We start from the raw sequence: 27,733 nt of genomic DNA, 5'->3' as shown, positions 1-27,733 counted from the left end.
CCAGACTCGCCCCGCCCCACCCCGCCCACGAGGCCTGGGGGCTCTGGAGGACTTGGGGGTGTCCCGCCCACCGCTGTGCCCTGGCAGCTCCAGCCTTGGGGGGGCCCCCGGGAGGCGGCTCTCCAGCCAGTGTGGGGCCTGGCCCAGCTCCTCCCTGGAGCCTCCCCAAGAGTCATCTGCGCCGTGCGACGGGGGTTGAGTTCCTGGGTGGGGTGGGGGCTGTCCCGGCCCCTCTCCCCCACACCCCTGCTTCAGGTTCTCTGGGCGTCCGGGCTGACGGGCAGGCCGAGGGGCGACACCCCAGCAGAGCACGCGGGCTCACGGGCAGGGCCGGAAACCCAGCCCACCGACGGGGCACAGGGAGCGGGGACTGTCCCGCCAGTGGGGACAGTCTGGTGCCAAGGCCCCGAGGTGGTGGCAGGAAAGGGTGGAAGTGCTCTCAGGAGATGCCCCAGGGCCAGGGGCTCCCCCACCAGGTTGAGGGGTCCGGCCTCTGTCCTGCAGGCAGGGGGCTGCCCCGGGTTCAAGCAGAGATGGGCGTGGCCAGAACCACAGGCGGCGTGAGCCCTGCGGGTCCCGCACGTCCTGTGCACCTGGGCTCTGCCCCACCGGCCTGGGGGCCCTGGGCTTGAGCACATGCTCCGCCTGCCCACAGCACGTCACGAAGGAGGAGGTGCCAGACGCTAGCACCCAGGGGCTCCTGGTGTCCTTGAGCCTGGACCTCGAGCAGCCTTTGGAGAAGGTCAGTACCTGGGGGTGCGTGGGGGGGGCTGCCTGGGCTGCCGGCTGGAGAGCCGAGGAGGCTGCACCGCTCGGGCCCCGCCCGCCCCAGTGATCGACTTGGCATGCAGCTCTGCGTGCACGGAAAGTTCCAGAAAGGCCACGAGGAGGGTCTGCTCCCACTGTGGCTGCTCCAGCACTCAGACCCGGTCAGACGGGCCAGGCCCAGTGGGGACAGTGTGGGGACGGCGGCCTCGGGGGCGCCAGCTCCCCCGTCCACACACCCAGCCCAGGTGTCCTGAGCACTGGCCACCGGCCGGTGGGCCCGTGTCGGGCCCCAGGGACGTGTCTGTGACAGTGGCCAGGACAGCTGTGCCTAGCCTCTCCGGCTCCGCCCCCTAGCACAGGAGACCGGGAGACGCGGCCTGGGTGACGCGGCCTGGGTGACGCGGCGGGGGTACATGCTCCACTCCCGCCGCGGTGCCCGGTGTGGGAGCTGCGCCCTCCCACGGGGAGGGAAGGAAGGGGCATCCCAGAGGACCCTGAGTTGGCCTCCTGTTCCCACTTGGAGTGTGCAGGGTGCGGAGGGTCATGGTGCTGCCCGAGGGGGCGGGGCCTGCGGGGGCCAGGCGAGCAGTCTGGTGTGGCCAGAGGGCTCGGGCAGGCCAGGCCTCGGGCAGCACTCGGGTGTCTCGTTGTGCCCGGGGGGCCGTGTGAGCAAGGTGGGCTCAGCCCCGAGGGCTGGAGGACTCAGGGGGGCCTGAGGCCCTGGGCTGGGGTCTGGGCACCACCTTGCAGGGGCCACCGGTCTTGGAGCCCCGGGACCGGCGGGGAGGCCACACAGGGTTGGTGTCCCCCCCGCACCTCGGCCTCACACAGACAGTGGGCCTGGGCGGGGCCCCGAGTCCACTCCCGGGTCACCCAGCGGTGACACGGCCCCCTCCCCGCGCCCTGTGGGCCGACAGCTGCTCCGTCCCGCCCCCAGACCTTCTCCTTCCACTGCTGCGGGCTGATCCTCAGAGAGTTCTCCAGCGTGGACCTGGTGAGGAAGCACGTGGCCGGCCTCTTCGAGCTGTCCCACCGGTCCTCCAGCCAGCGGGCGGTGCGTCCTGGGCTGCGCCCCCGCCCCCTCCCCCCACCCCCGGGCTCCCACAGCCTCACAGGACCAGCGGGCCTCTCTGCCTCTTGGCCATGGCACCCCGCACCCCCACCCCACGCCGTGACTCTGTGGGACCCTCTCGTCAGCACCCTGCACTTTGTCAATAAACAGCCCCCCCACCCCTTCAGGTGCTGGCTCACAGAGACCTAGGCACCTGCCTGCACTATGGCCGTCCTGGCTGTGCAGGGTCCGGGGGGGCGGGGGTTCTGGGGGGTGGCCCCATCAGGTGCTGCGGCCCCGGACAGCTCACGGGACTCCGGCCCGCAGGGCATCGCTCTGGCTGTTGGCATCGTGGCCACCGCGCACATGGAGGCGGTGTGGGCCGTGCTGGAGCACCTGGGCCACGACAGGTTCCTGGGGTCCCAGGACATCCAGGTAGGAGGGGTGAGTGGGGACCCAGAGGGGCTGGCGGCCTGGAGAGTGTCGCTTGCCTGCTCTGGGCCTCAGGGTGCTCCCTGGAAACAAGGGGTGACCCTCGCCGGCCCCTCGCTGAGGGGTTGGCGTGCGGGACTCACCCCTTCCCGGTTCTGGCCGTGGCCAGGTTGCCGCGGGGCCCGCCCAGACGCTGGGCTGTGCGTGTGGCCCAGGCCACAGTCTCCCCAGCTGTGCGCCCACCCTGCCTGGGTGAGAACTTGCACTTCTCTGTCTCGGTAGCCAGCCCCTGCCCCCGAGGCCTCACTGGCAGGTTCGCGGGAGCCGCAGAGCCGCCCGGAGGAGGCCCCGCTGGAGGGCTGGGGCACAGAGCGCCTTGTGCAGAAGGGGCCGGCGCTGGGCCCGGGGCTGACTCACTCCCGGGGGCCCGGCAGCCCCCACAGGCCGCTCCCCACTGCCCTCCCCCCCACACAGCAGCAGCGACGGTCGTCGGACTCCAGCAGGCACTGGAGGCGGGTCGGCAGCACCTTCCTGCTGTGCTACGGGCAGATGGCCGCGCAGGCCGGGGCCTGCGTCCTGCCCTGGGTGGACAACATCGCCTCCAGGATGGTGCACCACTTCTCGTGCGGCAGCTGCGTGAGCCCCGCCCCGGCGCCCGCACGCCTGTGCCAGCCAGGGTGGGCGCCCGCTGTGCGGCGGCTCCTCCTGACTGTGCCCGTTTGTCCATCTGTGCACGGACAGGACAGCGCCCTCAAGACCAGCTTCCTCTCGGCGGCCATCATGCTCACCAACGCCCTCCAGTGGGAGACGGGTGCCCAGAGCTACAAGTTCACGCAGATTCCAGAGCTGATCCACTGCCTCCTGGTGAGTGACCCCGGGGCCCGGCCGGTGTCTGCGGGACTCCCAGGGCACTGGAGGGCTGAGGGGTCAGGCCAGGCCGAGCCACGCCCCCACACCGGCTCCCCCTCTGCCCGCCCAGTGCATCCTCCAGAAGGAGCCCAACTTCCTGGCCACCCTCTGCCGGCAGAAGATCATACTGGTCATCACGGGGCTCAGGTAACTCCCCTCCGGGCCCAGGGGAAGAGGCAGGCGGGTCCTGCAGGGGTGGGGGGTGGGGGGTGGGTCAGTGAGGGAGGAGACAAGAGGGTGGGAGTCCCGACCGGAGCGGGTGGGCTGGGGCTGGGGCTGGGGCTGTGTCCGCCGGGAAGACTCCACCTCTTGTCCAAGATAGGTGGTTAACATGGGCACAGGGGGGCCCTGACCCCAGTCACATGCTGAGCCCCGACCCCAGTCACAGGCGGGGCCCCGGCCCTTCCCGCAGACTGAGCACTGACTGACCCTCCAGAGCGCTGACACCGCCCCCAGCATAGCCCCCTGGCTCCCACAAAGAAACGTCAGTGCCCCCAAGAGGAGCGAGTGGAGGAGTGGGGGCGGCCCCTCGCAGCCCAGAGGGGCTCTGCACCCCCCACCCCTACCCCACCCGGAGTCCAAGGCCCTCTGGGAGCCCCTCCCTGCCGGGAGCCTGCTTCACGCGGGCCGTCTGTCCCTGGGGGGGGGGGGGGGGGGCGAGCGGAAGCCCAGAGCCCTCTCCCTGTCTCCCGCAGCAGCCTGAGGCCCAGCCTCAAGCCCGTGCTCAAGTCCAGGATCCTGCAGGCCTGCCTCCAGAGCCTGTACCAGCTGCCGCCCACGGAGGCGCTGAGCCGCTGCCTACCGCCCCACAAGTCCGCCGCAGACGTCATGGTGACTGCCCTTCCCGGCGCCGCCCCGTCTTCCCGGGTGCCGGGTGTCGGGTGCCAGGCCCTGGTCCCACGTGCGAGCGAGGGGAGCGAAGGGTAACCCAGGTTGTGGAGACCCGCCCCCGACGTTTTCCAGAGGCGCCATGGCGCCGGGTTTCCCAGGAGGCGCGGCCCCTGTGCGGAGCCAGCCCTCCGCCTCCGCGCCGCCGCCGCAGGACCCCACCTGCGCCCATCCTTCCGTCCCGGGCCCTGCAGGCGCTCCCGCTCCGGCCGCAGGGCCAGCAGGTCAGCGGGTCAGTGGGCCAGCCTCCACTCCACGGCTCCCTGGGGTGCCGGCCGGACTCGCCTGCCCGACTCTGTAGGTCGGTCTGGGGGTCGCTGACGTCTGGATGCTGAGCTGTGGTCTCTGGACTCAGCACCCCTCCCCCACCCCACCCCCGCACACCAGTTAAATGGGCTTCTCGGACCCCTCGGCAGCGTCCCCACACTTGTCTGGGCGCGCGTGCTGCTCGCCTTCCATCGGGGGTTCTTCCCCGCGTATCTCACGCGTTTTCCCGACGTCGAGGCGACAGTCACCGCTGTCGTCCCCATCGCTCGCCGCTGGTGTGCAGGGGGCAGCCGGCTGGCGTGTGTCGCGCATGCGCCTTCCTGCCACCTCGGCAAATGCGCCTCGCTTTGTGGAGCGTTTTGTGGATTCTGTGGATCTGATCGCGACTCCTGCGAATGAAGGCGGCTCCCCCCTTCCTGTCCGGTCTGGAGGCTTTTTCCCTCCCGCTCCTGCGTCCCCGCGCTCGCGCTCGCGGGAACCCCGGGGGGCCGTGCCAGCCAGCGAGGCGCGTGCTCGCCCTGCAGACGAGGGGGGCCGCACGTGGGCTGCGGGCCGGGTCCGGCGCACGCCTGCAGGCGCCCTCCCCCAGGCCGAGAAAGCCCCTTTGCGTCTCTGGTTGGCTGAGACTGTTTGTCAGGACAGAGGCCGGACTTTGCCAAGTGCTGCTGCCGTGTCTCCCGGGACGACCGGTGCGGACACCCCGAGTTTTGCTTCCCGCTCGGTCCGGTGCTCTCTCCTTGGTCTGCGTGTGATTGGGAGTCGCGTTCATTTCTCGTCTCCCGCCGTCCTCGTCAGAGGAAGCGGATCTGGGCCGCCCACGGGCAGGGGCCAGCCCCACGCGCCGAGCGCACGCCGCGGGCACGCCCAAAGCCTGCAGCCCCAGACGGGTCACGCGCACCTGTGTGCGGTGGTGGCCCAGGGGCTCCCCGCGCCCCGCAGGTCTGCCGTCCGCCACCACGGCCCACCTTTGGGCCGGAGTCCCGAATGTCTGGGAGACCTGCAAAACATGTCCCCAGGAGGAGCCGCGAGGGCGGCGAGGAAAGAAGGGAACCACATCGCGAGGGGTGGAGGCGCTCCCGGCAAACCAGGGACACAGGCGGTGGTGGGGGGTGGGGGGGGACCAGGGACGCCGAGGTGGTGGGACGGACACACGTCCGAGAAGCCCGCCCTGCCCCACGGGGGCTGGGCCTGGCGAGGACGTTATCACCAGCCCCCCAGCTCGGGGCCCCCAGGAAGGAGCGGCCACGCCCTCCCCCGGGACAGGCCCCCGGGGACCCAGGAAGGGATGCGTGGGGGTGCTGGCCGCGGAGGGCAGGCCCAGGGCCGCAGGCCAGCCGCGGAGCTGTCGCCCGCAGGTGCTGTACCAGAAGTCCATGCAGGCGCTGGGCCAGCTCCTGCAGAGCTTCGTCTCCGAGAACAAGAGCATGGACGAGGTCTGCTTCCTCCTGCAGGTGAGGCCAGGGCCACCCAGGTGGTGCTGGCCTGGGGCTCCCAGGGCTCCCGGGGCCGCCCGGGTGGTGCTGGCCTGGGGCTCCCAGGGCTCCCGGGGCCGCCCGGGTGGTGCCGGCCTGGGGCTCCCAGGGCTCCCAGGGCTCCCGGGGCCACCCAGGTGGTGCCGGCTGTGGGCCCCACCTCAGCAGGCTGGCCCTGGCCCCTGGCCCGAGTGCCCTGGGGACCATCACCTCCGGGAAGGGCTCTGCTGGGTGTTGCGGGAGAGCTGGGGACCCTGCGAGGAGCGGGCACTCACTGACCTTGCCCTCCAGTGCGCTGAGCGGCAGGAAGGGTCTCAGGGATGGTGTGCGGGCTCCCCCACAGCCTGAAGCTGCTCTGTCCCTCAGGCGCCCCCCTTCCCTCTGCTCCGCCCACCCCCACAGCTGCCACACCCAGCGTTCCGCTAGGCCACCCTTGTCCCCAGAGCTCCCCTGCCCAGGGCATCCTGACCCTCCTGCGGGCTGCCACAGGCCGCAGGCTCAGCCTCACCCGAGGGCGCCAAGCTGATGGGTGGGGCCGGGAGGGTGACATGTCAGTGGGTCAGGACCGGCTGCAGCCTTGCCTGCCCAAGCGGCCACACCCGGGGCCAAACCTGAGCGGGGCGTGCGGGTGGGCCTGCGGGCTGACGGCCCCCTCGGGCTCCCCTCTCTCCGTCCCAGCACATGGAGCCCTGGCTGAGGTCCCGTCAGAGCCACGAGCGCCGGCGGGCAGTGCAGTCCATCGCACTGCTCCTGAAGTGCGTGGTGGACTACATGCAGTTCACGGTGAGGCTCCTGCGGCTGGAGAAGCCCAGCCCCGGCGGGAGGGCGGTCAGGCAGGTGGCCGGGGCGGGGCGGGGTGGGGAGCCCCAGGACGCTGTGCCCTCCTGTGCGCGGGGCTCGCCTCCCAGCTGCAGGCAGGTCTTCCTGGGCAGGCAGACCACCGGCCGGGCCGTGCTGCAGACAAGGCCCGGGCCTGGGGGCGGGGCACGACTCACACAGCGGGGGGGGGGGGGGGGGGGGGGGCTTCGGGGCAAGGCTGCCTGCGGACAGGACCCAGAGGGAGGGAGGGAGGGAGGGAGGGAGGGAAGCTGGGAGAAAAGCGTGCCGCCCAGGCCCGCGGTGCACGTTGCGTGTGCAGGGGACCCAGGGCGGCCAGCACCTCCGTGGGGAAGGGACCGGGGAAGGGCTGCCGTGGCCGGCTGGGCGGGGGTGGACTGCGTGGCGCCGGAGCGGAGACGGGCTGACGGACCGGCAGGGAAGGAGGGAAAGGAGGGGTCGGAAACCAGGCTCCCACTCGCACGGCACTCCACTCTCAGGGAGGGCAGCAAGGCCTTTTCTTTCTTAAAGGCTTTATTTATTTTTAGGGGGGGGGAGGGGGGGAGAAAGAGAGGGACACAAGCACCAATGTGTGGTTGCCTCTTGCACGCCCCCTACTGGGGATATGGTAACAACCCAGGCATGTGCCCTGACCGGGAATCGAACCAGCGGCCCTGTGGTCCCCGGGCCGGTGCGCAACCACCGAGCCACACCAGCCAGGGTGCAGCAGTGCTCTTGAGTGGGGAAAGGAAAACACTTTCTGCCAAGGGGCCGGAACAGGCCGAGGCCCGAAGTCAGGGGGAGGGGGCCTCCACCCCCGGCTCACACCACAGACAGAAACCATCCAGGATGGGCCGCAGGACTAAAGGCGAAAGTCAAGGCCATAAAGTTCCCAGAAGAAAACAGAATTTCCCCCACAAGCCTGGCGCAGGCGAAGATTTCCCAGACAGAATATAGGAGGCGACACACAGGAACGGAAGAGAGGCAGCTCGGACCTCGTCAAGACTGGGGGTGCCTGCGCACCAGGGCGCACGGTCACGGGAGCCGAGCGTCAGTCCTGACGGGGACCGTGTCTGCCGTGTCCAGTGGAGAGCGTGTCCAGAAGGACAAATAGTACGACCAAAAGATTTAAAAAAACAAAACAAACAAATCCACTTTTTTTTCAAGATTTTATTTATTTTCAGAGAGGGAAGGGAGAGAAAGAGAAAGAGAGAGAAACATCAATGTGCAGTCGCTGGGGGTCGTGGCCTGCAACCCAGGCATGTGCCCTGACTGGGAATCGAACCTGCGACACTTTGGTTCGCAGCCCGCGCTCAATCCCCTGAGCCACGCCAGCCAGGGCTCACAAACCCCCTTGTAAAACAGTTGAAAGCGAAACAGGCCTTCTGCACAGCCCAGGGAAACGAGCGTGTCCGCCGGAATGTGTCATAGGAAGTTCCAGCCGACGCCGCGGTGGCGAGCCAGCGCTCAGTGCCCGGGGGCTCGGACAGAAGGGACCGGCCGAGCCCAGGGCGGGCAGTGGCGCAGGACGGCCAGCAGCGTCCCACGTGTGCCTGGGAGCACAGAACAGGGGAGGTGGCTCAGGACAGCTTTCAGCGGTCCCCCCCCCCCCCCAGTAACCCCTGCCCTCCCTGGGGCCATGCAGCACCGCTCCCAGTGTTTGCTCGGAAGCAGTGAAAACACACGCCCGTGAAAACACCCTCGATGCACCCCAGCAGAACACGGAAGCCCGAGCCCCCAAAGAACCGAACTGCCTGCCGGGACGAAATTCAACAGGACACTCGCAGGGTGCAGCACGCGGTCAACATCATCTGACGTGGCGCAGGGGCGGGGGCGGGGGCGGGGGCGGGCACCACGGGGCGGGAGGGCGAAAGCCAGTCCGCAGAAGGAGACCCGGAAACGAGCAGGACGGCGGAACGAGGAGGCACGACGTGTGGACGGCTGTGGCCAACTATGTCCCAGGACTTACCGGAGGGTGCGGACACAACAGAAGAAGAAGATGGGAAGTAGCAATAGGCAGAAAGTAATGATACAAAAAAGAGCCGAGTGGCAATTCCAGCGACTGTAGAACGCACGCTCTGACACGAAAGCGCCCTGCGCCTGTCTCCCTGAAGACCCAGCCCTGCAGAGAAGGGTGTCAGTGAGCTTGAAGGCGGGGTGGCAGGCACTCGGGGACCGCAGCGCGGAGACAGCAGAGAAGCTGGAGGGTGAAGAACAAAGCCCCCTGTTGGGGGCGGGCGGACCCCTAAGGAGGATCGCCCGAGTCCCAGAAGGAGCCGCGAGAGGGTTAGGAGAGGAGGAAGCCGTTGGCAATACGACAGCTGAGAATGCTCAAATGTGGTGAGAAATGCAGATGCACAGTCCCATGAAGATCACGAGCCCCGGAGAGGTGCAGGGCCCCCCGGGAGCGGGGACGGAGGCCAGGCCTCGTCCCCAAGACACCGCTGCCGCCGCGCTCGGGAACAGAGGGAGGGAGCTGAGAAGCTGGGAGGGACGGCAGCCGCGCCACCCCGAGGCCAGCCTGGCTGTGCCCCTGCCCCCCCGCCCCCCACCCCCTGCAGGAGAAGGCCATGCCCTCCATGCTGGGCCGCCAGATAGGCCTGCTGATGCTGCTGTGGCGCGACTTGGACGAGGCCACCCAGGGTCATGCCTGCCAGTGCATCTGCCTCCTGCTCCGGCTGCTGCTCCAGCAGGAGGGTGAGCTGGGGGGGCGGGGCGGGGCGGGGGGGGGCAGCAGGGGGAGGGGCCCCGCTCCTTCCTGGGCAGCCGGCCGGGCTCCCCAGCCCCGCCCCGGGCCTCCCGGGGGTCTGGGGCGGAGGGTGCCGCTCCCCAGGCCTCACAGGCCGCTGACCGAGTGTCCCACCACAGGCAACAGGCCAGAGCTCGTGTATTTGAACAAAATGAGGAGTTTTGAAGTGAGAACCTACAAGGAGCCGGAGACCAAGCTCTACCTCATGGTGAAGGTGGGCCCGTGAGAGCCGGGTGCCCGCGCAAACCCCCACGCCCGCCCGGGAGCTCGGGCTCTGTCTGGCCCACGGCGCAGCCGGGCCCACGGATGCCCACGTGGCCCACGCAAGGGAGCAGGCCGGGCGGGGGGAGCCGGGACCTGACCCCCTTTCCAGGGAAAGTCTCCGTCCCCTGGCAGTCCTGCCCCGCCCCCACCACCCCAGCTCTGAGCTGTGTCGGGGCTTGCTGGGGACCGCAGACCCTCCCTCTCCCCTCCTGGCCTCCCTCTGTGGCCCCTCGCTGTGTGATGACTCGTCCCGGTTCCCCAGGGCTGTCCCGGCCCTAGCACCCCACCCGCTCGGTCCCGGCCGGCAGAAGGTCCACCCGCCTGGTGGGTGTGTGTTCTTCTCCAGCCCGGCCCTCCCCCCTCACGTTGGACGGGGGTTGAGGGCTTGAGTTGAGTCCACGCTCTTCACCTGACGGGCTGGGAGGCTTTGGGTGGCTCTCTGTGCCTCAGTTTCCCCACTTGCTAAGCGAGGGCCTCCGAGGCTGACGCCCAGTCAGCTCTCAGGACAGGCTGTGACAGCAACGGTGACCTCTCAGAGCAGGTGCGCGTGCCCCGGGAGTCCTCCCCGGGGGGCTGCTGTCCTGGGCGGGTCCATGAGAAACAGAGCCCGCGACAGGCATTCCCGTGCAGCCAACTGAGGACCAGTGTGTCCTCTCGGAGGAGGGAGAGGGAAGCAAGCAGCCGGGGGAGCAGTGAGCGGGGCACGGTCTCCGCCTGATGGCGGGCGGCGCTGGGCACAACCGGCGTCTGACCCCAGCTGGAGGCTGGCCGGGGCTGGGCCCCCGTGCCCCAAGCCGGCCACTGGCTGCAGGCTGCAGGCTGGGCGTGGGGAAAGCTTCTCCGGCCGCCATCCCAGGAGCGGTTCCCCAGAGAAGGGGCAGCCGTGAGCCTGTAGCAGCTGCCTCCCTGCAAGGCCACGCGCACCTGGCCTCCACTCTGCCTTTGGGGGGTGGGGCGGAGCCTCGAGGCCCCGGCTCCGAGCCCAGGTGCGGGAGGCCCCGGGCGGCTGCTGACCAAGCAGGCCCTTTGGTGCAGGCCTTGGATGAGTCCCTGACCATGGGCCAGCACACAGAGCTCATCCTCACGCTGCTGCACGGGCTGTGCAGCCACGACCACCTGTCCTGCGACCTGGCTTCCCACCTCCTCCTGATGGTCTTGGAGAACCACAGCGTCCAGCCGGGGCAGGTGGGCACGTGCCCCACTCCCCGGGGGCCCTGGAGCCCTAGGGGGCCAGGGCGGTGGACGGCCTTCCCTGCCAGCGGGCTGGGCCTTGGAGATGCCCAGGGCCCTGCCTCGTGCACAGCTCTGTCTGGGAGAAAAGAGAGAAACCGGCCCCACCGGGACTCAGCTGTCCTCGGCCATGCCAGCCCAGCCCAGCCCAGCCCAGCCCCGGGCCTGCAGGGGCACGACATTCCCAGGGGCTGCCAGGTCCAGGCCGCACCCCTGGCCCTGCGGGGCCAGCTCCTACTTTCCTCAGCTGCTCCCACCCTGTCACCCCTGGTCCAGCGGGGCCCCAAGCGTGTCCAGGCGTGTCTCCATGTAGTGGGGCCCACACGCGGGTCCAGCGACACCAGTGCCCGAGGGGAGGAGGCAGGCTCGGCCCCTCTGGAGGCTCTGCCCTCAGGCCCTGCCCCCGCCCCCGCCCCGCCCCGCGCAGGTGGCCGAGATCCTGCAGGGCCTGTTCCAGGAGCTGCCCAGCATCGTCTTCAAGGACATCCTGCAGACCTCCATGAAGGCCGTGACCATGCTGGGGGACCAGCACCCCCAGGAGACGGTCGAGGTGATGCTGTCCCTGTGCCACCCCTCCGAGAGGTAGGTCACCTGCATGCAGGGCCCAGAGGTAGACACCCGGCCCTTACGGCCCACCCCCGTCCGCGCCCGCTGCCTGGACAGACCACTGCCGGCAGCACAGAACGCGCATGCAGGCTTCAGCCCAGCTGCACGGCACCTCCTAGGCTCCAGAGCCAGGGGTCCCCGACGGTGTCCGGGCCGAGGGGGCCGAGGGGGCGACTCCGGCAGCATGGCAGTGTCCCTCAGATGCAGACAGCCCCAGGTGCCAGCCTGCGGAGGGGCCTGAGGTCAGCTGAGGGACGGGAAGACACCAAGTGGCCCTCACACAGCTCCCACCAGCCTCCCCAGGCCCCAGGCACACAGGGGCCCAGCCACCCCTCTGGGCTGCGGGTTTCCAAGCCGAGGTCTCCGGGCTAGGACTGAGAACCAGCCACAGCACGGGGGGCACGCGCGAGGTCTCGGCAGCCGGCCCTGCCGAGCCAGAGTGCATCCTCGCCAGGCTGAGCGGGTCGCGTGGGCCATTAAGTGCGGGAGGTGCAGGAGGTGCGGGCACCGCAGGAGCATCGCTGGCCCTGGGGCCGCAGGGTCCTCGGGTTTGCAGGCCCGGGAGCCCCTCTCGGGCCACCCAGGGGCAAGCCCGGCTGTGGACCAGCCCACTTTCCTCAGGAGGAGACCGCCTGGGGTGCATAGATTTGCTTGGGGTCACACGGCACTGGGGTGTGAGCGGGGGCAGGGCCCCTGTCCGAGGAAGCCAGCCTGCACCCAGAACTGTGAGCGGCGGCCGAGCCCTGGCGGTCAACAGCCTCCTAGATCCCCCCCACGGAGGCACTCCCCACTCCAGAGGGGCCCGGCCACCTCCCTTTAACATCCTGCTCTCCTGGGGGGTCTTCCCACAGCCCCTCGGCCCAGTATGGCAGCCGGCTGGGGGAATGGACTCTCTGCTTCCGCAGGCAGGTGGCACCCCTGTGGAAGGCGCTGGCCACCAAGAGCCAGCTGGCCCGCAAGGTCATCACCCTGCTCTACACGAAGCTGCAGCTGCGGCCGGCCCAGCTGCCCGTCAAGCAGTCGGCACAGGCGGAGCTCGTGTCCCTGCTGGTGCGCAGGCCCCACCCACCCTCGTCCGCACCCCGTCCCGCTGCGGCCGCCTCTTCCTCCGAGGGCCCCGTACGGTGCCGGGGCCGCCCGGCCGGGGGTCTCGCCATGAGGAGCCAAGGGCTCTTGATGCCCGGTCCCAGGGTGGGGCGGGAGCCACCGGGACTCTCCTGGCCCAGCCAGGCATGGCCGAGGAGCCTGGGGACAGGACGGCCCCGCGGCTGCTGCTCCCTGCTCCTCGGCTCCCCGGTGCCAAGCCCCACGCGGGGACCTCGGGTGACGTCCTGCCGGCCCCCTGCTCTGTCGCCTGCCGCAGGCCCTGCGCACTATTTACGAGCTCCTCTACGTCCAAGAGTACAAGGCCACGGTGCGCTGGGCCTTCGCGGGCATCCTGCTGGGCCTGCTCACGCAGCTGCACTACCTGTTCGAGCTGGGCGTGGTGGACAGCCTGGCCAACTTCCAGGAGGACAGCCTGGAGGTGAAGCCCCTCGGGCCCTGCCGGTGAGATGCCGGACCGGCCTTGGCGCCCGGCCCCTCGGGACCCCGGTGGGCACCAGGTCCCGGGCTACGTGCCGGGGGGCAGGAACGAGCCTGGCTCCCCTTGGGGGCCTGCCATCGGGGATGGTGGGCGGGAGCAGAGCAGCCCGCAGCTGCAGGAGTGAGGGTGCTGAGACAGGGGCGCTCAGAAGGGGATGGCTCCCCAGGCCCAGGGGGGAGGGGGAGGGGGAGTGGGGGCCACCTGCGGCCCCCGGTGAGAGCTGTGCCCCTCACTCGGCCTCACCTCCTCTGCATGCCCCCGTGCCCCCAGGACGTGCCTGGAGGCCCTGAAGGGGCTCTTCTGGACCACCAACTACTGGGAGGTGTTCGCCTACCTCCAGCTGCTGAGGGGCTGGGAGCTCTTTGAGCACCTGGAAACCTACACAGATGGGGTGACCCTCTTGGCCAGGTACACGCCGAGTCTGGGCAGGGCCTGGCCCCAGGCTGCACCCCACATCGGGACCCTGCTCTCCAGACTTAGTTGCCTGGGCTACCTCCCTGAGTGAGCTGGGTCAGTGGGCAGAGGAGGGTCCCCCTGGCCAAGGACGGGGCCCCGAGGGCTCCGGTGCCGGCCTCTGCCGCCCCGCAGGGCCATGTCCCACTATGACTGCGAGGTCAAGGCCGTCTTGGGGCAGGCCATCATCTCCCTGAAGAGCACGAAGGAACGAGACAACATCGTGGCCATCCTCATCATCGCTGAGGTCAGCCCCCCGCTCCTCCCCCATGCCCTCCGACCCCCAGGAAGCAGGTCGGGGGATGGGACTCCCACTCCCACCCTCTGACACACGGGCCTCCTGACGTGCACCGCCCATGCCGGCCCCCTCTGCCTGGACGGTCTTCCTGCGTCCCGCCCCCTACCTGGCCCCCCGCCGGGCCAAGTGCCCCTACAGCGCAGCTGGCTGGTGGGCTGACCGCACCCACCCCGCTCAGTTTCTCAACAGCCAGGAGCTCACCCAGTACCTGTCTCGGAAAACCATGGACTACCTTCTGAGCCTGGGCCTGAACAACCCCAACCAGCTGGTGCGGGCCATGAGCCTGGTGAGCCTCAGCAGCACCCTGCTGCACCCCAAGAAGGTGAGGGGGGACCTGCCCACTCCCGGCCCGGCAGGGTTTCGGGGAGGAGGGGCATTGGAAAAAAGCCTCCGTGACAGGTGGTGGGACCGGAAGGGGTGGATGGGGGAGCCAGGACCGGGGTCGAGGTGTTCGGGGGACCTGCTGCCCTGCACGGGGCTGGGGCTCCCGGAATGTCAGAGCTGGAGGGAGCTCCAGGTCCCCGGCGACTCCCGCCTCCTCCGCAGGTAGGAACCCCTCAGCCGGCAGCCCGCCTGCCGCAGGTCACGTTCCTCCCAGAACAGGCGGACTCAGACCCCGCTGGACGGGACGCCCTTCTTCCCCCGCCGGGGCCTCCCATGATGATGCGGCCGAAGGCTGGGACGGAGGTCGTCTGCTGGGCAGGAAGGGGAGGCGGCAGGTGGGCACGTCGGAGGAAGCAGGCGCATCTGCCCGCCCGCAGGTGGTCCTGCTCCGGAAACGGCTGGCGGGGCTGCTGGACAGCTTCCTGACGCCCCAGCCCCCGGACCTCGTCGGCCTGATGGAGATCGTGGGCGACATCCTGCACCGCCTGGGCTCGCAGGGGGTCGGCACCATCAGCCTGAGGCTCGCGCGGCTCCTGCAGCCGCTCTTCGAGGACGTGAGAGCCCCCGCGCGCCTGCGCAGCCCCTCGCCCCAGCCCACCAATCAGAGCAGCTGGAGCTGCTGCCCCGCCCCTTGCCCCGCCCCCTGCGCCCCCCTCCCCCCTCCCCCTCCCCTCCGGGTTGTGGGTCAAGCTGCTGGGGGCAGAGCCCGGGGTGGGGGGCTGGGAACCATGTGCCCCGGTGGGAAGATTCCGCGAGGGCTGTGGGCATGCAGGGAAAACCACGCACACCCCACCTGGGCAGGCGGCAGTTTGTCCTCAGCAAGGCTCCCGGGGCAGCCGCGTGGGAGGTGGAGGGCGGCGGCCAGCCGGGGTTTGTGTAAACGATGTCCGGGGCTCAGAGTGTATCAGTCGAAGCGCGGGAGGACAGGCATCAACCGGGGCGGGCGGGCGGGCTGCGGGATGGACGGACCCCAGGGACTGCCGGGCCACTGAGGGCGGCGGGGAGCCGGCAGGGTTGGTGAGCTCAGGCTGGGGCGCGGCGGGAGGGAGAGCGATGCTGGCTCTTGGAGGTGAAGAAGGGGGCGGTGGGGCCAGGCGGGGGCAGATGGCACCGCCCTGCATGAAGGGGTCCTGGACACCTGGGGAGGGTGGGCTGCAGTCCCGGGAGCTGAGGAGGTGGGGCAGGGGGAGCAGGGCAGCCACTCCCAACCTGCCCCGCAGCCCAGGCACATAGGTGGTGCTGTCGACCCCTTTTTGCAAAAGGCAAAACAGTCACACACTGCAGACAGGAGCCTTGCCCAGGGCCTGGAGCTAGAAAGGGCCGATCTGGCGCCAGGGTCTGAGCCCGCCCGGAAGCGGAGCTGCCGCTGCTGACCTCCCGCGGCGCCCAGAGACATCGTGGAGGAGAGAGGGAGAAGGCTGCGGCATGGGAGGGGGTGGCGAGGGGAGCAGGGCCAAGCAGGAGAGCAGCAGCCCCGGGCTGGCCTGGCACAGCGGCCGTGGGGTCAGCGAGGAAGAGGGGTGAGGTCGGCTGGCCCCCAGCCGAGCAGGGTGGACGTGAGGGCCATGATGGAGGGTGGGGGGAGGGGTGGCAGTGGGGTGGCCGGCCCGTGTGGGCTCCCCCGTGCGGCGAGGCTGACTGAGGCGAGGCCTGTCCACCCCGGCAGCCGCAGGAGGAGGTGCGCGGGGGAGCCATCTTCCTGTACTCCGACGTCATCTACAGCGGGGGCAGGAAGTGTCAGCCGGCGCTCAAGAGCCACGCCTTCCAGTCCCTGGTGCCACTGCTCTTCCACCTGGCCGACTCCTGCCCGGACGTGGTCCTTGTGAGTGGCCCGGCCGGGGGACATCATCCTCCAGACGGGCGGGGGGCGGGCTGGGGGACCGGTGAGGGGGGACCCGCCGGCATGTGGGTCGCTCGGGCAGCTCAGGGGGACTCAGCCTACGTAAGTGGGGGCCAGGGGGCGGCTGCCACCCCCGGGGGGGGAGGGCCGAGTGACCAGGCAGGGGACAGGGAGGGCCGGGCCCGGCCTTGCCAGCAAACAGCTGGAGAACGGGAGCCAATCTGTCCAGGGTCTCGGTGTTCTGGGCCCCACCTGCCTCCAGGTCCTCCCCCACCACCCAGGACCCTGCGAACCTCCCCCCACCGACATAAAATCAGCTTTGGGAGCCTGGCGTCTGGGGCGGGGGTGCACCCCATGCCTGGTCCAGGGCGCCTGCCCCAGAGAGAGGCCCCCAGTTTAGCTCCCCCAGAGGTTGATGGGAGGCACTGTTGCTGCAGCCGCTCGCTGCCCAGGCCCCGGCCCCCTGGGCCCTGCGTTCTCGAATCGAGGCCACGGCCCCTGATCTGCCGCAACGCCCCGTGCAGGAGCCTTCCTGGGAGGGCAGTGGCGACAGGGAGGGGGGCGGGGTGTTGACCGCCTCTCTTGGCGCCCACAGAAGGCCAAGTTCACCTTCCTGCGCTGCTCCATCTTGCTCAACTGGGAGTTTCGGAAGCAGCTGTTCAGCAAGTTGGCGTGGGGCCACGGCCTGGGAGCCGAAAGCGACATTTTTATGTGCATGGTAAGAGGTCAGCACCCTCCCAGAGGGCGGGCGCAGTCAGGGTCCTCTGGGAACTGGGTCGCCCCGGTGCCCACGGGGGGCACCCGGATGGGGGCATTGAGCCTGGGCCCTGCGGGTGTCGACTGAGAGGCACTCTGCACCTCTGGGGGCGGCGTGGTCCCTCAGCCGTGGGCTCAGGACCTCCCAGGTAGGCCGTGTGGGGGACCACCCTGCCACACACCTGGGCCGGGACCCCTGCTTGGCAGCTGGGCTAGCCTTGGGAGGCCGGGTGCCCACTGGTGCCCCCGTGCAGACATGGGGAGGGCCCTTCAGCTCCCGGAACCCCGGTGGCCGAACCTGGCCCCCGCGGCTGTTGCTGGGCCTGCCTCCCTGCTGAGGGGATGCGTGGGAAGGCGGAGTGAACGGGGTAGGGAGAGCGGGACACGCTGCGGCCCTGCTCCCTGGTGGCCGTGGATTTCAACCCTCAGAGGGAAAGCAAGCCGACCCACTGTCCCACGGGCGGGGCTCCTGCTGGGCACTTGGCCCGCACACCTGGCCCCTATGGAGCTCAGTGGGGGTCGCCTGAGGTCTTGGGGACCCCCGCAGAGGCTGGGGGCCTGCAGATGTTCCTTGAGAGGTGGGGAGGGCATTCTCAAAGGCACAGGGGGCCCAGGGGCCCAGGAGGAGAGAGTCTGGCTTTTCAGGCACCAGAGGGCTGATCTCCACTCGGGGCCTGCCTTCCTGGGGGTCAGGGTGTCTGCTCAGACCCTCCCCGGGCGCCTGTGGGTCCCTTGCTGGCAGCACAGGACCGCATGCATTAGGAGTCCCGGTGCGCTCTGGGTGCGGGTCCCTGGCCCGAGTTTTATACCGTGGCTATTTTTGCCCCGTTTGTGACTTGCCCTTCTCCTTTGCCAGTGGTGCCTCTGGCTGTGCAGAAGTGTGGGACCGTAATGTGGCCACAAACATTGCTTTCCCACGGCTCTCGCTTTGGGGTCTTTTGAAGAGACGCCTCCCTAGAAGCTGGGCCCTCGGAGGTGGGATGCGGGTGGGGGGGTTGGGAGGTTGGGCCTTTCGAGCCCCCTGCCCGTGGAGCAGGAACGCAGTGACGGTGCCCTGGTGGTGTCACTGTGTGGATGATGGTGCTCCAGTGGGCACTGGCCATGCCCACGCCCATGACTGTGACCTTGTGGACCGGCCTCCAGCAGGACACGGACTGGCACAGTGCCCCGAGCAGGGAAGGTGGCAGTGAGGGGGTCCCTGCTGCAGAGGTTGCTGGAGGGACCAGGGCAGGCTGACAGGGGGTCGAGAGGACTCTGGAGCTCACGGGGACAGCAGGAAGGACACACATGCATGCGACCACAGCACGTGGACTGTGACACACTGTCCCGTGACGCAGAGGCGCCACCGCCCGAGGGCTGCGAGGGTGGCCAGCGGGAGCAGGGCTGCACCTCGCTCAGCAGCAGAGAAGTCTGTGAAGAGCAGAGGCTGTGGGAACAGGCCCTCCTGGAGGCTGACTTAAGGGGAAACCGAGACTCAGAGCCGGCTGTGGACACCGGCGGCTGCCGCGGGCGGTGGGAGAGACTCCAGTCTCGCAGGGGAGTGCGGTGGGAAGTGGGCTGGAGCCAGCAGGGGAGCTGCCTCCTTCCCTCTCTGGCTCCTCCCCCACAGCCAGCACAGCAAGGAGGGTTGCCCCGCCCGGGGGGAATACCAAAGGCCCCGCCCCCTTACAATTTAACAGGGACAAAGAAATATAGCCCCAAGGAAAGAACAGAGCAAAACCTCAGAAAGAGAGCTCAGCGATGAGGAGAGAGCCAGCCTATCTGATGGAGAGTTCAAAGCCCTGGCAACCAGGATGCTCACAGGACTGATTGAGCTTGATCAAAAAATGAAAGAATGAAAGATGCCCAAAATGAAATAAAGCAAAATATTCAGGGAACCAACAGTGACAGGAGGGAAACCAGGACTCAAATCAATGATTTGGAACAAAAGAAATAAACATCCAAGTGGAACAGAACAAAGAAACAAGAATTAAAAAATGAAGAGAGACTTTTGAGCCTCTGGGACAACCGGAAACATTCCAATATCTGAATTATAGGGGTGCCAGGAGGAGGAGAGGAAAAGCAAGAAACTGAAAACTTATTTGAATGGATAATTAAGGAAAAGTTCCCCTATCAGGTGAAGGAAATAGACTTCCGGAAGCCCAGAGAGTCCTAAAGAAGTTGGACCCAAAGAGGAACACACCAGGGCACATCATCATCAAGTTACACAAGATTAAAGATAAAGAGAGAATCCTAAAAGCAGCAAGAGAAAAGGGGACAGTCACCTACAAAGGAGTGCCCTTTAGACTGTCAGCTGATTTCTCAGAAGAAACCTTGCAGGCAAGAAGGAGCTGGAAGGGAGTATTCAAAGTCATGAAAGGCAAGGACCTACATCCAAGATTGCTCTATCCAGCAAAGCTGTCATTTAGAATGGGAGGGCAGATAAAGTGCTTCCCAGATAAGGTCAAGTTAAAGGAGTTTGTCATCACCAAGCCATTATTACATGAAATATTAAAGGGACTTATCTAAGAAAAAGATAAAAAATACGAACAGTAAAATGACAACAAAGTCACAACGATCAACAAATGAACCTAAAAGAAAAGAAAAACAACAAAAATAAAAAGTAAGCAAACAACCAGAGCAGGAACAGAATCAGAGAGATGGAGATCACACGGAGGGCGTTCAGTGGGGAGGGGGAGGAGGGAATGGGGGAAAGGTACAGGGAAGAAGCAGCATAATTGTCAGGCATAAAATAGATGGGGAGAGATAAAAATGGTACAGGAAACGGAGGACTCAAAGGACTTACATGTACAACCCATGGACATGAACTAAGGGGGGGAATGCTGGAGGGTGGGGGGCAGGATGGAGGGGGGATAAAGGGGGAAAATTGGGAAAACTGCAATAGCATAATCAATAAAAATACTTTAAAAAATCATGTGCTTATCAGGGTGACCACTTTGTAAGTTATGTAAAAGTCTCATCACTGTATTGTATACTTGAAACTAATGTTGTATGTCAACTAGAATTAAATTTTTTTGAAGATTTTATTTATTTACTTTTAGAGAGAGGGGAAGAGAGGGGGAAAGAGAGGGAGAAACATCAGTGTGTGGTTGCCTCTCATGCGCCCCCTGCTGGGGACCTGGCCTGCACCCCAGGCATGTGCCCTGACTGGGAATCGAACCTGTGACGCTTTGGTTCACAGTCCCACGCTCAATCCACTGAGCCGCACCAGCCAGGGCTATAATTAATTTTTTTTAGTGTTTAAATAAAGAGGTTACAAGGGAAAAGAAATCCTGAAAAGGCTCAACAGACACGGCCGCAGGGAAGCTTGCCCCAGAGCTGGAACGCGGCGGCCGGCCGGCCCCCACCCCCACCCCCCTCCTTAGTGCAGCTGTGGGCCGGCCCCGGGCTGGCCCCGTGTGGGGCCGGCTGTCCCCTCTCTGACAGCTGCACCCGCCCCCTCAGCCTGCGCGCCGAGTGGGTGCCGGGAGAAAGAGCGAGGCTGGCGGGCGGCCCTGTAGTGGAGGGCCTGAAGCGTGGAGCCACCCCCAGCAGCACGGCGGCTCGGACAGAGTAGCCCTGGCCCTGGTGCTGACGCCGTGGGCGGGCCGGCAGGGGGTGTCTGGAGGACGTTTGGGGCAGTGTGAGTGCGTGCGTCGGGGCCGACCCACAGCAAGTCCCGGATCCCGCGACCCGGGCTGCCACCCGAGACCAGATGGGGTGGAGGAAAGGACCCGTCCTGCAGAGCCCTCCCGCCTCACCCCCGCCAGGGCTCCGCTGCTGGGCCCCGGGCCCAGACCCGGGTCACAGCTCCCCTCCTCTCAGGCCTGGTTCTGCTGGGCAGAGTGGGGGCCTCGGGAGGAGTCAGGCCCTAGAGGCCAGAGCCGGGGGGGGGGACTGCGGGCTGCCCACCGACTGCCGTCCCCCCCTCCCCAGGTGGAGAGCAACTTCGGCAAGTGCCACCAGTTCCTCATGCAGGCGTGCACCTACCTGAGCAGTCCCCACAGGAACCTGAGGCTGACGGCCATGAAGTTCATCGGTAGGTGCAGGCCCGTGGCCTTGCCGCCCCCCCCCCCCCCCCCCGCCAGGCCCCACCCACGCCCCCCATGGGCCGCCCGCAGGGTGGCCTCGCGGTTCCGCCAGCCGGGCTCTGGCCTCCTGCTCACGCTGACCTCGTGCGCCCCCCCCCCCCGCCCCCGGCAGGGGGCATCCTGCAGGACTACTTCATGAACCTGTGCTGCTGCCTGAAGAAGGGCGACGTGGAGGTCCTCCGGGAACGTGAGCGCGGGGGGCCTGCCTCCCCCACCCCCAGCCCTCCCTGCCCCTTCCCCGCCGCCCTGCCCCCGCGGCAGAGGCTGTGCCGCCGACCCTCGGCCTCCACTGCAGAGTTCGAGACCCTCAAGGAGCAGGACTCCGCGGGCCGCAGGTTCTACCAGGACTTCTTGGAAGACGTTGTTGAACTGTCCCGTCTGGTGGCCCAGTGAGCCCCGGCTCCCCGCCCTGCCAGCTGCTTTCTTGTACCGCGTAACGCTCTATTAAACGTGACGGGGTGCCTGGGCTGGTGTGGCTCAGTGGGCTGAGCGCCCGACTGCGGACCGAAGGTCGCGAGTTTGATCCCCAGTCAGGGCACAGGCCTGGGTTGCGTGCAAGAGGCAACCCACACGTTGATTCTCTTTCTCCTTCTCTTCCCCTCTCTAAAAATAAACAAATGACCTGGGCTCCCCCTGACCCGAACCCTCCCTCAGGAGCCTGGGAGGCTCCCTGCTCTTGACCGTGACTCTAACGGGGCTCTGGGCTTGACGCCCCCTCCCCAGCCTTAGAATCTCCCCCAGCCAGCCGGCCAGGCCTGCGGCAGACTCCGGCCTGCAGAGCCCATGTGTCGTGGCGGAACCCGAGGACAAGTGCACAGGCCACGGCGCTCTCTCGCGGGGGAGGGCGCGCCGGCAACCTTGCCTGCACGGGCTTTTATTGTTTTTCTCGAGTCTCACGTCAAAGGAGGATCTGTTATCCACGGCATAGCATGCTGTTGTCCGCAGTGTGGGCACAATTAAAGGAATGAAAATAACGTGCGGAAGGGAACGGCGGCGAGCTGATTAGCTCCGTCCTTGGGAAAATTGACACGGGTTTTGGAAACTACCCTGAAGACAGACAACACACATCTACTGTTTCAGACCGGGGCCAGGGCGTTCTAGCGGGAGCAGGCCGTAACGGTGTGGGTGCATTTGCTAGGCCTGATTCCCACGGGAAACCCCGGTTGGAGGGTCCGGCTCCTGCCTGCCGCCTCCCTTCTGTAGGTTTTCCGTACAGGGCTGGGTCACATGTGCCAGACCGACACAAACTGGTTCCCTACCTACGCAGGCCCTCAGCCTCCCCTCCTGCACCCTCCCGTCCTTGCCCCCCCACCCTGAGTGGAACTTTCTAGATGCATGTCCCCACACCTGTCCCCAATCCTCTGTCCCAAATCTGGAATGTGGCCCTGAGACCCCCAGGGGTCTGTCCTCGCCCTCCTCCGCCCCACCCCTTGCCCAGCTGGGCGGCGCCCAGGCCTTTCCGGCACAGACCACACGCTCCTGCCCCTGGACGTGGTGAGGGATCCCGGCCCCCCGTGGCTCCAGTGAGTGCTCATCGCCACGTGAATCAGATGGAGGCGTGAAGACGAGGCCCGAGACGCGGCTCTCACCCTCGCTGGCCGCCACGGGCTCTCGCGGGGGAGAAGCACAGATGCACCTGGAGAGCCACGGGGGGCTCGTGCGGTGGGCCGCGTTGGAGGCCCAGCTGCCACCTCCAGCAGCAGCCTCGTGGGGGAGGGCACGTGGGGGCCAGGGCCGGAGGGGCAGAGCCAGGAGCGCAGCTGGGCCGCAGGCACCCTCAGAATGCAGGCGAGGGCCTGAGGCCGGGGAGTGCAAGGGGGTGGGCCGGCTGGACGGGCAGGGGCCGGCCCTGTGTCTGCCAAGGACACAGGGCCAGTGGGGGCTGCCGGGCAGGAGCGGGGCCTGTCCTTGCCGGTGGCCGGGGACAGGCCCAGAGGTGCAGTGAGGTGCCGGCCACACCGTGCTGCCGGCCAGGGACAGAGGGGGCCAGCGTTGCACCATGAGAGAGACCCCTCTGAAGGACTCCCGGGCTAAGCAGCTGGAGGCAGGGGAAAGGGGGGCAGAGGAGGGAGGGGAGCCACGGAAGCCGAGAACCCCGTGGCCTTCGGACAGAGGGGACGGCCAGACGTGGGTGGAGGAAGGGTCCGTGTCGTCCGTGAGAGAGAGCACCTCGGGGCTGGTGGGGGGGCAGGGGGGACGGAAGCCAGCGAGCGGGGACGTCTCCCACCCCTGCGGTGCGCAGGCCGGGGGCTCCGAGGGCCCCCCCCCCCGGCACAACTGGACCCGAGGGAGCTGACACACGTGTGCTCTCAGCGGCTGGCGGGCTCTCAGGAACCGCAGGGGAAGTCTCTGCTGCCTGAAGACAGACAGACAGACAGACAAACCCCCCAAACCGAGGACCCCGACACCCAGCCGACAGCCAGAATGCCGAGGGGGAAGCAACGGGAACACCCAGGGTCCCCGGGGCTGATGACGGAGCTGCGGCTGGGGTCGGGGTCAGTCGTGGGGCCGGGGCTGGGCAGCGGGAGGAGGCCAGCGAGGGCACAGGGTCCCCGGAGGTCACAGGCAGCCCAGCGGTCCCAGAACCCCTGCCTCCAGACCACCCCGCCCCCCATCTGCCTCCCAAGGAAGCGCTGGCGCTGGCGATGGAGAGGAGGGGGGAGCGGCGCTGCCTCCCCCTCCCGACCCCCTCCCAGCGGCGGCGGCGGGGCGCATGCGGTGTTCCCGGAGCATATGGAGCCCAGCAACACCTCCTCCGCCTTCCCGCCTTCCCGCCTTCCCCGACGGCGGGCCCCGCCCCCGGGGGGGGTCCCTGCTCGCTGGGAGGCCAGGCCCGGGGCCCGGGGAAGGGTCTGAACTTGTCCTAAGACGCCTCCTGTTCGTTCACACGAGTTCCTAGACTAGTGCATCTCCGGCCCCATAATTCTGGGGCCGCAGGGGCGCTCTCTCCAGGCCCCGCTGTCCCCCGGGGGGCTCTGGGCACCTAGCCCAAGCCTGACTCACCAGGCTCTGCCCGGCCCCCGGCCCAGGGCCCTGGGAGGGGGGGGCAGGAGTCCCCGGGAGGGGCGGCTCTGTGGCCACGGCCACCACCGGGAGGCTGACAGAGCAGCCGGAGGGGCCGGCTCCTCCTCCCCTCCCAGCTCCCTCGCTTCCGGGCCTGCCAGGACCTTATTTGGAGCCGGTTCCGCTCGGGGCGGTGACTGGCACGTTCACCCACTGTTCCCAGAGGCCCGCCCTCCCGGTTATTTCTAGGGTCTGAAGATGTGCTGGGGCGGGGGGGCTGCTGCTCCCCACACCTGGAGACGTTTGGAGTCGCAGGCTCCTGGCCCCGGAGGGGTCCCTGTGATCCCTGTGACCCCAGCCTGCTCCCGCAGGGGGACCCTGGGGGCAGCGCTGGGCAGGGCCTTGGCACCCTCCGCAGAACCGGGCCTCCCGCCAGGACGCCGGCAGGCAGAGGGCGGCCAGGCCGGTTCCGCCCATCAGGGAGGGCTGCGCCGTCCCCTCCCAGGGCAGGGGGGTGGCCGAGGGGAGGGTGGGCGAGACAGGGCCCCGGGCACAGCTCTGGTTTCAGGAGGTCACGGTGAGCTGGGGCTGCGGAGGGTCAGGCTGGGAAGGGCACTGCCAGCAACGGAAGGTTCTGGAACAAGTCATCCTGGAGCACAAAACGCACCGGATCTGCCGCTTTCTGGGGACAAGCCTGTGTGGGAAGCAGGGCCTGGGGAGGCGGTGGGAGCTTGCAGGGTCTGTCCAGGGGGAGCCAGCAGGGCTGGGGGTGTCCCCTGGCGGGGAGACCGAGCGGCCAACGGACAGCACTAGGGGAGTGGTCCACCCTCGGGCGGAGGGAAGGGCAGCATGGGGGCGGAGGGGAGGCCGGAGGCGGTGCTCCCGACAGCAGCTACAGCAGCCTGGTCGGCCAGCAGGTGTGAAGGCTGCCCCAGAAAGAGCCTCCGCCCGCCTGGAGGCGGGGCCACTCCCTGTGGGGGGGGCAGGGACTTCCTGGGCCTCCCTCCCCCTCCCCACCTGTGCTGTTTGCACCAGTGATCAGGGGAGGGAGCGGGTGGCAGCCAGGGGAGGGGGAGCGGCTCCGGGTCTCAGGACCGTGGGTGCTGACAGAAGGCACAGTCCTGTCCGCACCCCCAGGGGACTGGGGCACCAGTCATCATCTGCCTGCATCTTCCCTTCCTTCCACCCATCCATCCGTCCGTCCATCCATTCATCCATACGTCCGTCCATCAAGGCATCTGTCCATCCTCCGGTGCCCCACACCTGTGGGCGGGAGGGACAGGGCACTGATCTGAGGAGAGCCTCGTTTCCAACCCAGAGCACCCAACCAGCAACGCAGACCGTGGTGGCTGCTGTGGTGGGCATCCCGGCACCCAAACCACTCCCCACCCCCCCATCGCCGCCATCTCCAGCTCTGTCACCACCACCATCACCACCACCACCACCACCACCATCACCATCACCATCACCACCATCACCACCATCACCAACATCATCAGCATCACCACCACCACCACCACTGTCACCATCACCACCATCACCACCACCACCACCACCATCACCATCATCATCACCACCATCACCAACATCATCAGCATCACCACCATCACCATCACCAGCATCATCAGCATCACCATCATCACCATCACCACCACCATCACCTCCTTTACCACCATCACCACCATCACCACCACCACCATCATCACCACCACCATCACCATCACCACCACCACCATCACCAACATCATCAGCATCACCACCACCACCACCACCGTCACCATCACCACCACCACCATCACCACCACCACCACCACCGTCACCATCACCACCACCACCACCATCACCACCATCACCAACATCATCAGCATCACCACCACCACCACCACCGTCACCATCACCACCACCACCACCATCACCAACATCACCAACATCATCAGCATCACCACCACCACCACCACCGTCACCATCACCATCACCACCACCACCACCACTACCACCACCATCACCACCATCACCAACATCATCAGCATCACCACCACTACCACCACCGTCACCATCACCACCATCACCACCACCACCACCACCATCACCACCACCACCACCACCATCACCACTATCACCATCATCATCACCACCACCATCATCACCATCACCACCACCACCACCACCACCACCATCACCACCACCACCATCACCAACATCACCATCATCACCACCACCACCATCATCACCATCACCACCACCACCATCACCAACATCACCACCATCACCAACATCATCAGCACCACCACCACCATCACCACCACCACCACCATCACCATCACCATCACCACCACCACCACCATCACCACCACCACCACCACCACCACCACCACCACCACCACCATCACCACCACCATCACCACTATCACCATCATCATCACCACCACCATCATCACCATCACCACCACCACCACCACCACCACCATCACCACCACCACCATCACCACTATCACCATCATCATCACCACCACCATCATCACCATCACCACCACCACCATCACCAACATCACCACCATCACCAACATCATCAGCACCACCACCACCATCACCACCACCACCACCATCACCATCATCATCACCACCACCACCACCATCACCATCACCACCACCACCACCACCACCACCACCACCACCATCACCAACATCATCAGCACCACCACCACCATCACCACCACCACCACCATCACCATCACCATCACCACCACCACCACCATCACCACCACCACCACCACCACCATCACCACCACCACCACCATCACCACCACCACCACCACCACCACCACCAGGATCTCTAGCTTCAGCTCCAGCTCCATCCGCAAAGCTCTCACCACTACCCCCGGCGTCCATCTTCCTGCCCAGCACGGTGCCCACCCCCACCCTCTGCCCCACACCTCTGCCCAGGGCATGGTGCTGCTGCTGGTGGCACCAGAAGGTGGTCGTAGCTTCACTGGCTACAAGGTGCCAAGGAAATGGCAACCTGTGAGTTGTACAAAGATGCTGAGGCGGTTAAGGGGACACAGGTCCGGGACGATCTCTCTGGCGGCCTGGCCAGCTCCGGAAAGGAGGGGCTTTGGTGGGGGGGAGCGGGGAGGGCCGGCCTGAGCTCTGAGCACCCAATGGCCCCTGGGCCGGCGCCCTGCTGGGAGCAGGGTGCCCCAGGCGGCAGTGGAGGGCACACGCAGGAGGGTTCAGGGCGCTGGCGAGTCCTGTGGGAACCTCCCTGGCAGGCTTCCCGCGCTGGGGGCCAGGGAGGGGACAGCCATTTCCGAAACTAGTCACTGCGTGAGGTGGTCATGCAGCTCGGAGGGGAGCCTGGGGCCCAGACAGAGTGAGGGGTGTGGCCTCTGCCGGGAAGGCACAGCCTTCTTGGGGGGAGAGACGGTGGTGGAGGATCGAGGGAAAACTGAGGTCGGGTCGCAGGCTGCCCCTGGCGCTGGTCACGCCATCAGCTCTGACCCTGGTCACACGCTGGGCCCCGACACCAGCAGCTCCCAGTCGGGTCACTTCCCTTACATGCACAGTGTGTGGCTTGGGTCCGGATTGTTTGGGTGGGTTTTTGTTTTGTGTTTCCAGTTTTTCTGTTGCGGAGGGAGCTGGGCGTGAGCAGGACAGGGGAGGTGAGGGATCTGGCTGCCCCTGTGGAAGCTCCGGCTGCCGTAAGGGCGGGGGCAAGGGGTGGGGTGAGGAAGCCCGCACCGCCCGGGGGGAGAGCTGGCACGGCGGGAGTAGTGAGTCTGCAGGTCTGGGGCGGGGCGGGGGGCGCACAGTGGCTCAGAGGCACTAGAACCGCTCAGCGCGGCCAGACTTGCGGCCAGTCTCGGCTTTCTGCCGCTTCCAGAATGGTGGCCCA

General features: G+C 67.2%; 1 protein-coding gene across 1 annotated transcript; it reads left to right on the top strand.

Annotated features, from left to right (window-relative positions):
- Positions 1–10,333: 10,333 nt before the first annotated feature.
- LOC114514523 lies at positions 10,334–26,482 on the top strand (the record flags this gene model as incomplete). The annotated part of the gene is made up of 15 exons (XM_036031684.1): positions 10,334–10,801; positions 11,274–11,428; positions 12,358–12,502; positions 12,816–13,000; positions 13,308–13,445; positions 13,626–13,737; positions 13,967–14,110; positions 14,550–14,726; positions 15,839–15,994; positions 16,608–16,730; positions 20,684–20,786; positions 20,951–21,227; positions 23,535–23,688; positions 25,160–25,319; positions 25,437–26,482. Coding segments are annotated over exons 1-15 (3,543 nt in total), but the record flags the coding sequence as incomplete, so codon positions are not given.
- Between the last annotated feature and the right edge of the window lie 1,251 nt (positions 26,483–27,733).

Source organism: Phyllostomus discolor, chromosome 7, assembly GCF_004126475.2.
Source record: "Phyllostomus discolor isolate MPI-MPIP mPhyDis1 chromosome 7, mPhyDis1.pri.v3, whole genome shotgun sequence".
Taxonomy (NCBI): domain Eukaryota; kingdom Metazoa; phylum Chordata; class Mammalia; order Chiroptera; family Phyllostomidae; genus Phyllostomus; species Phyllostomus discolor.
This window is presented reverse-complemented; position numbering and strand designations above follow the sequence as displayed.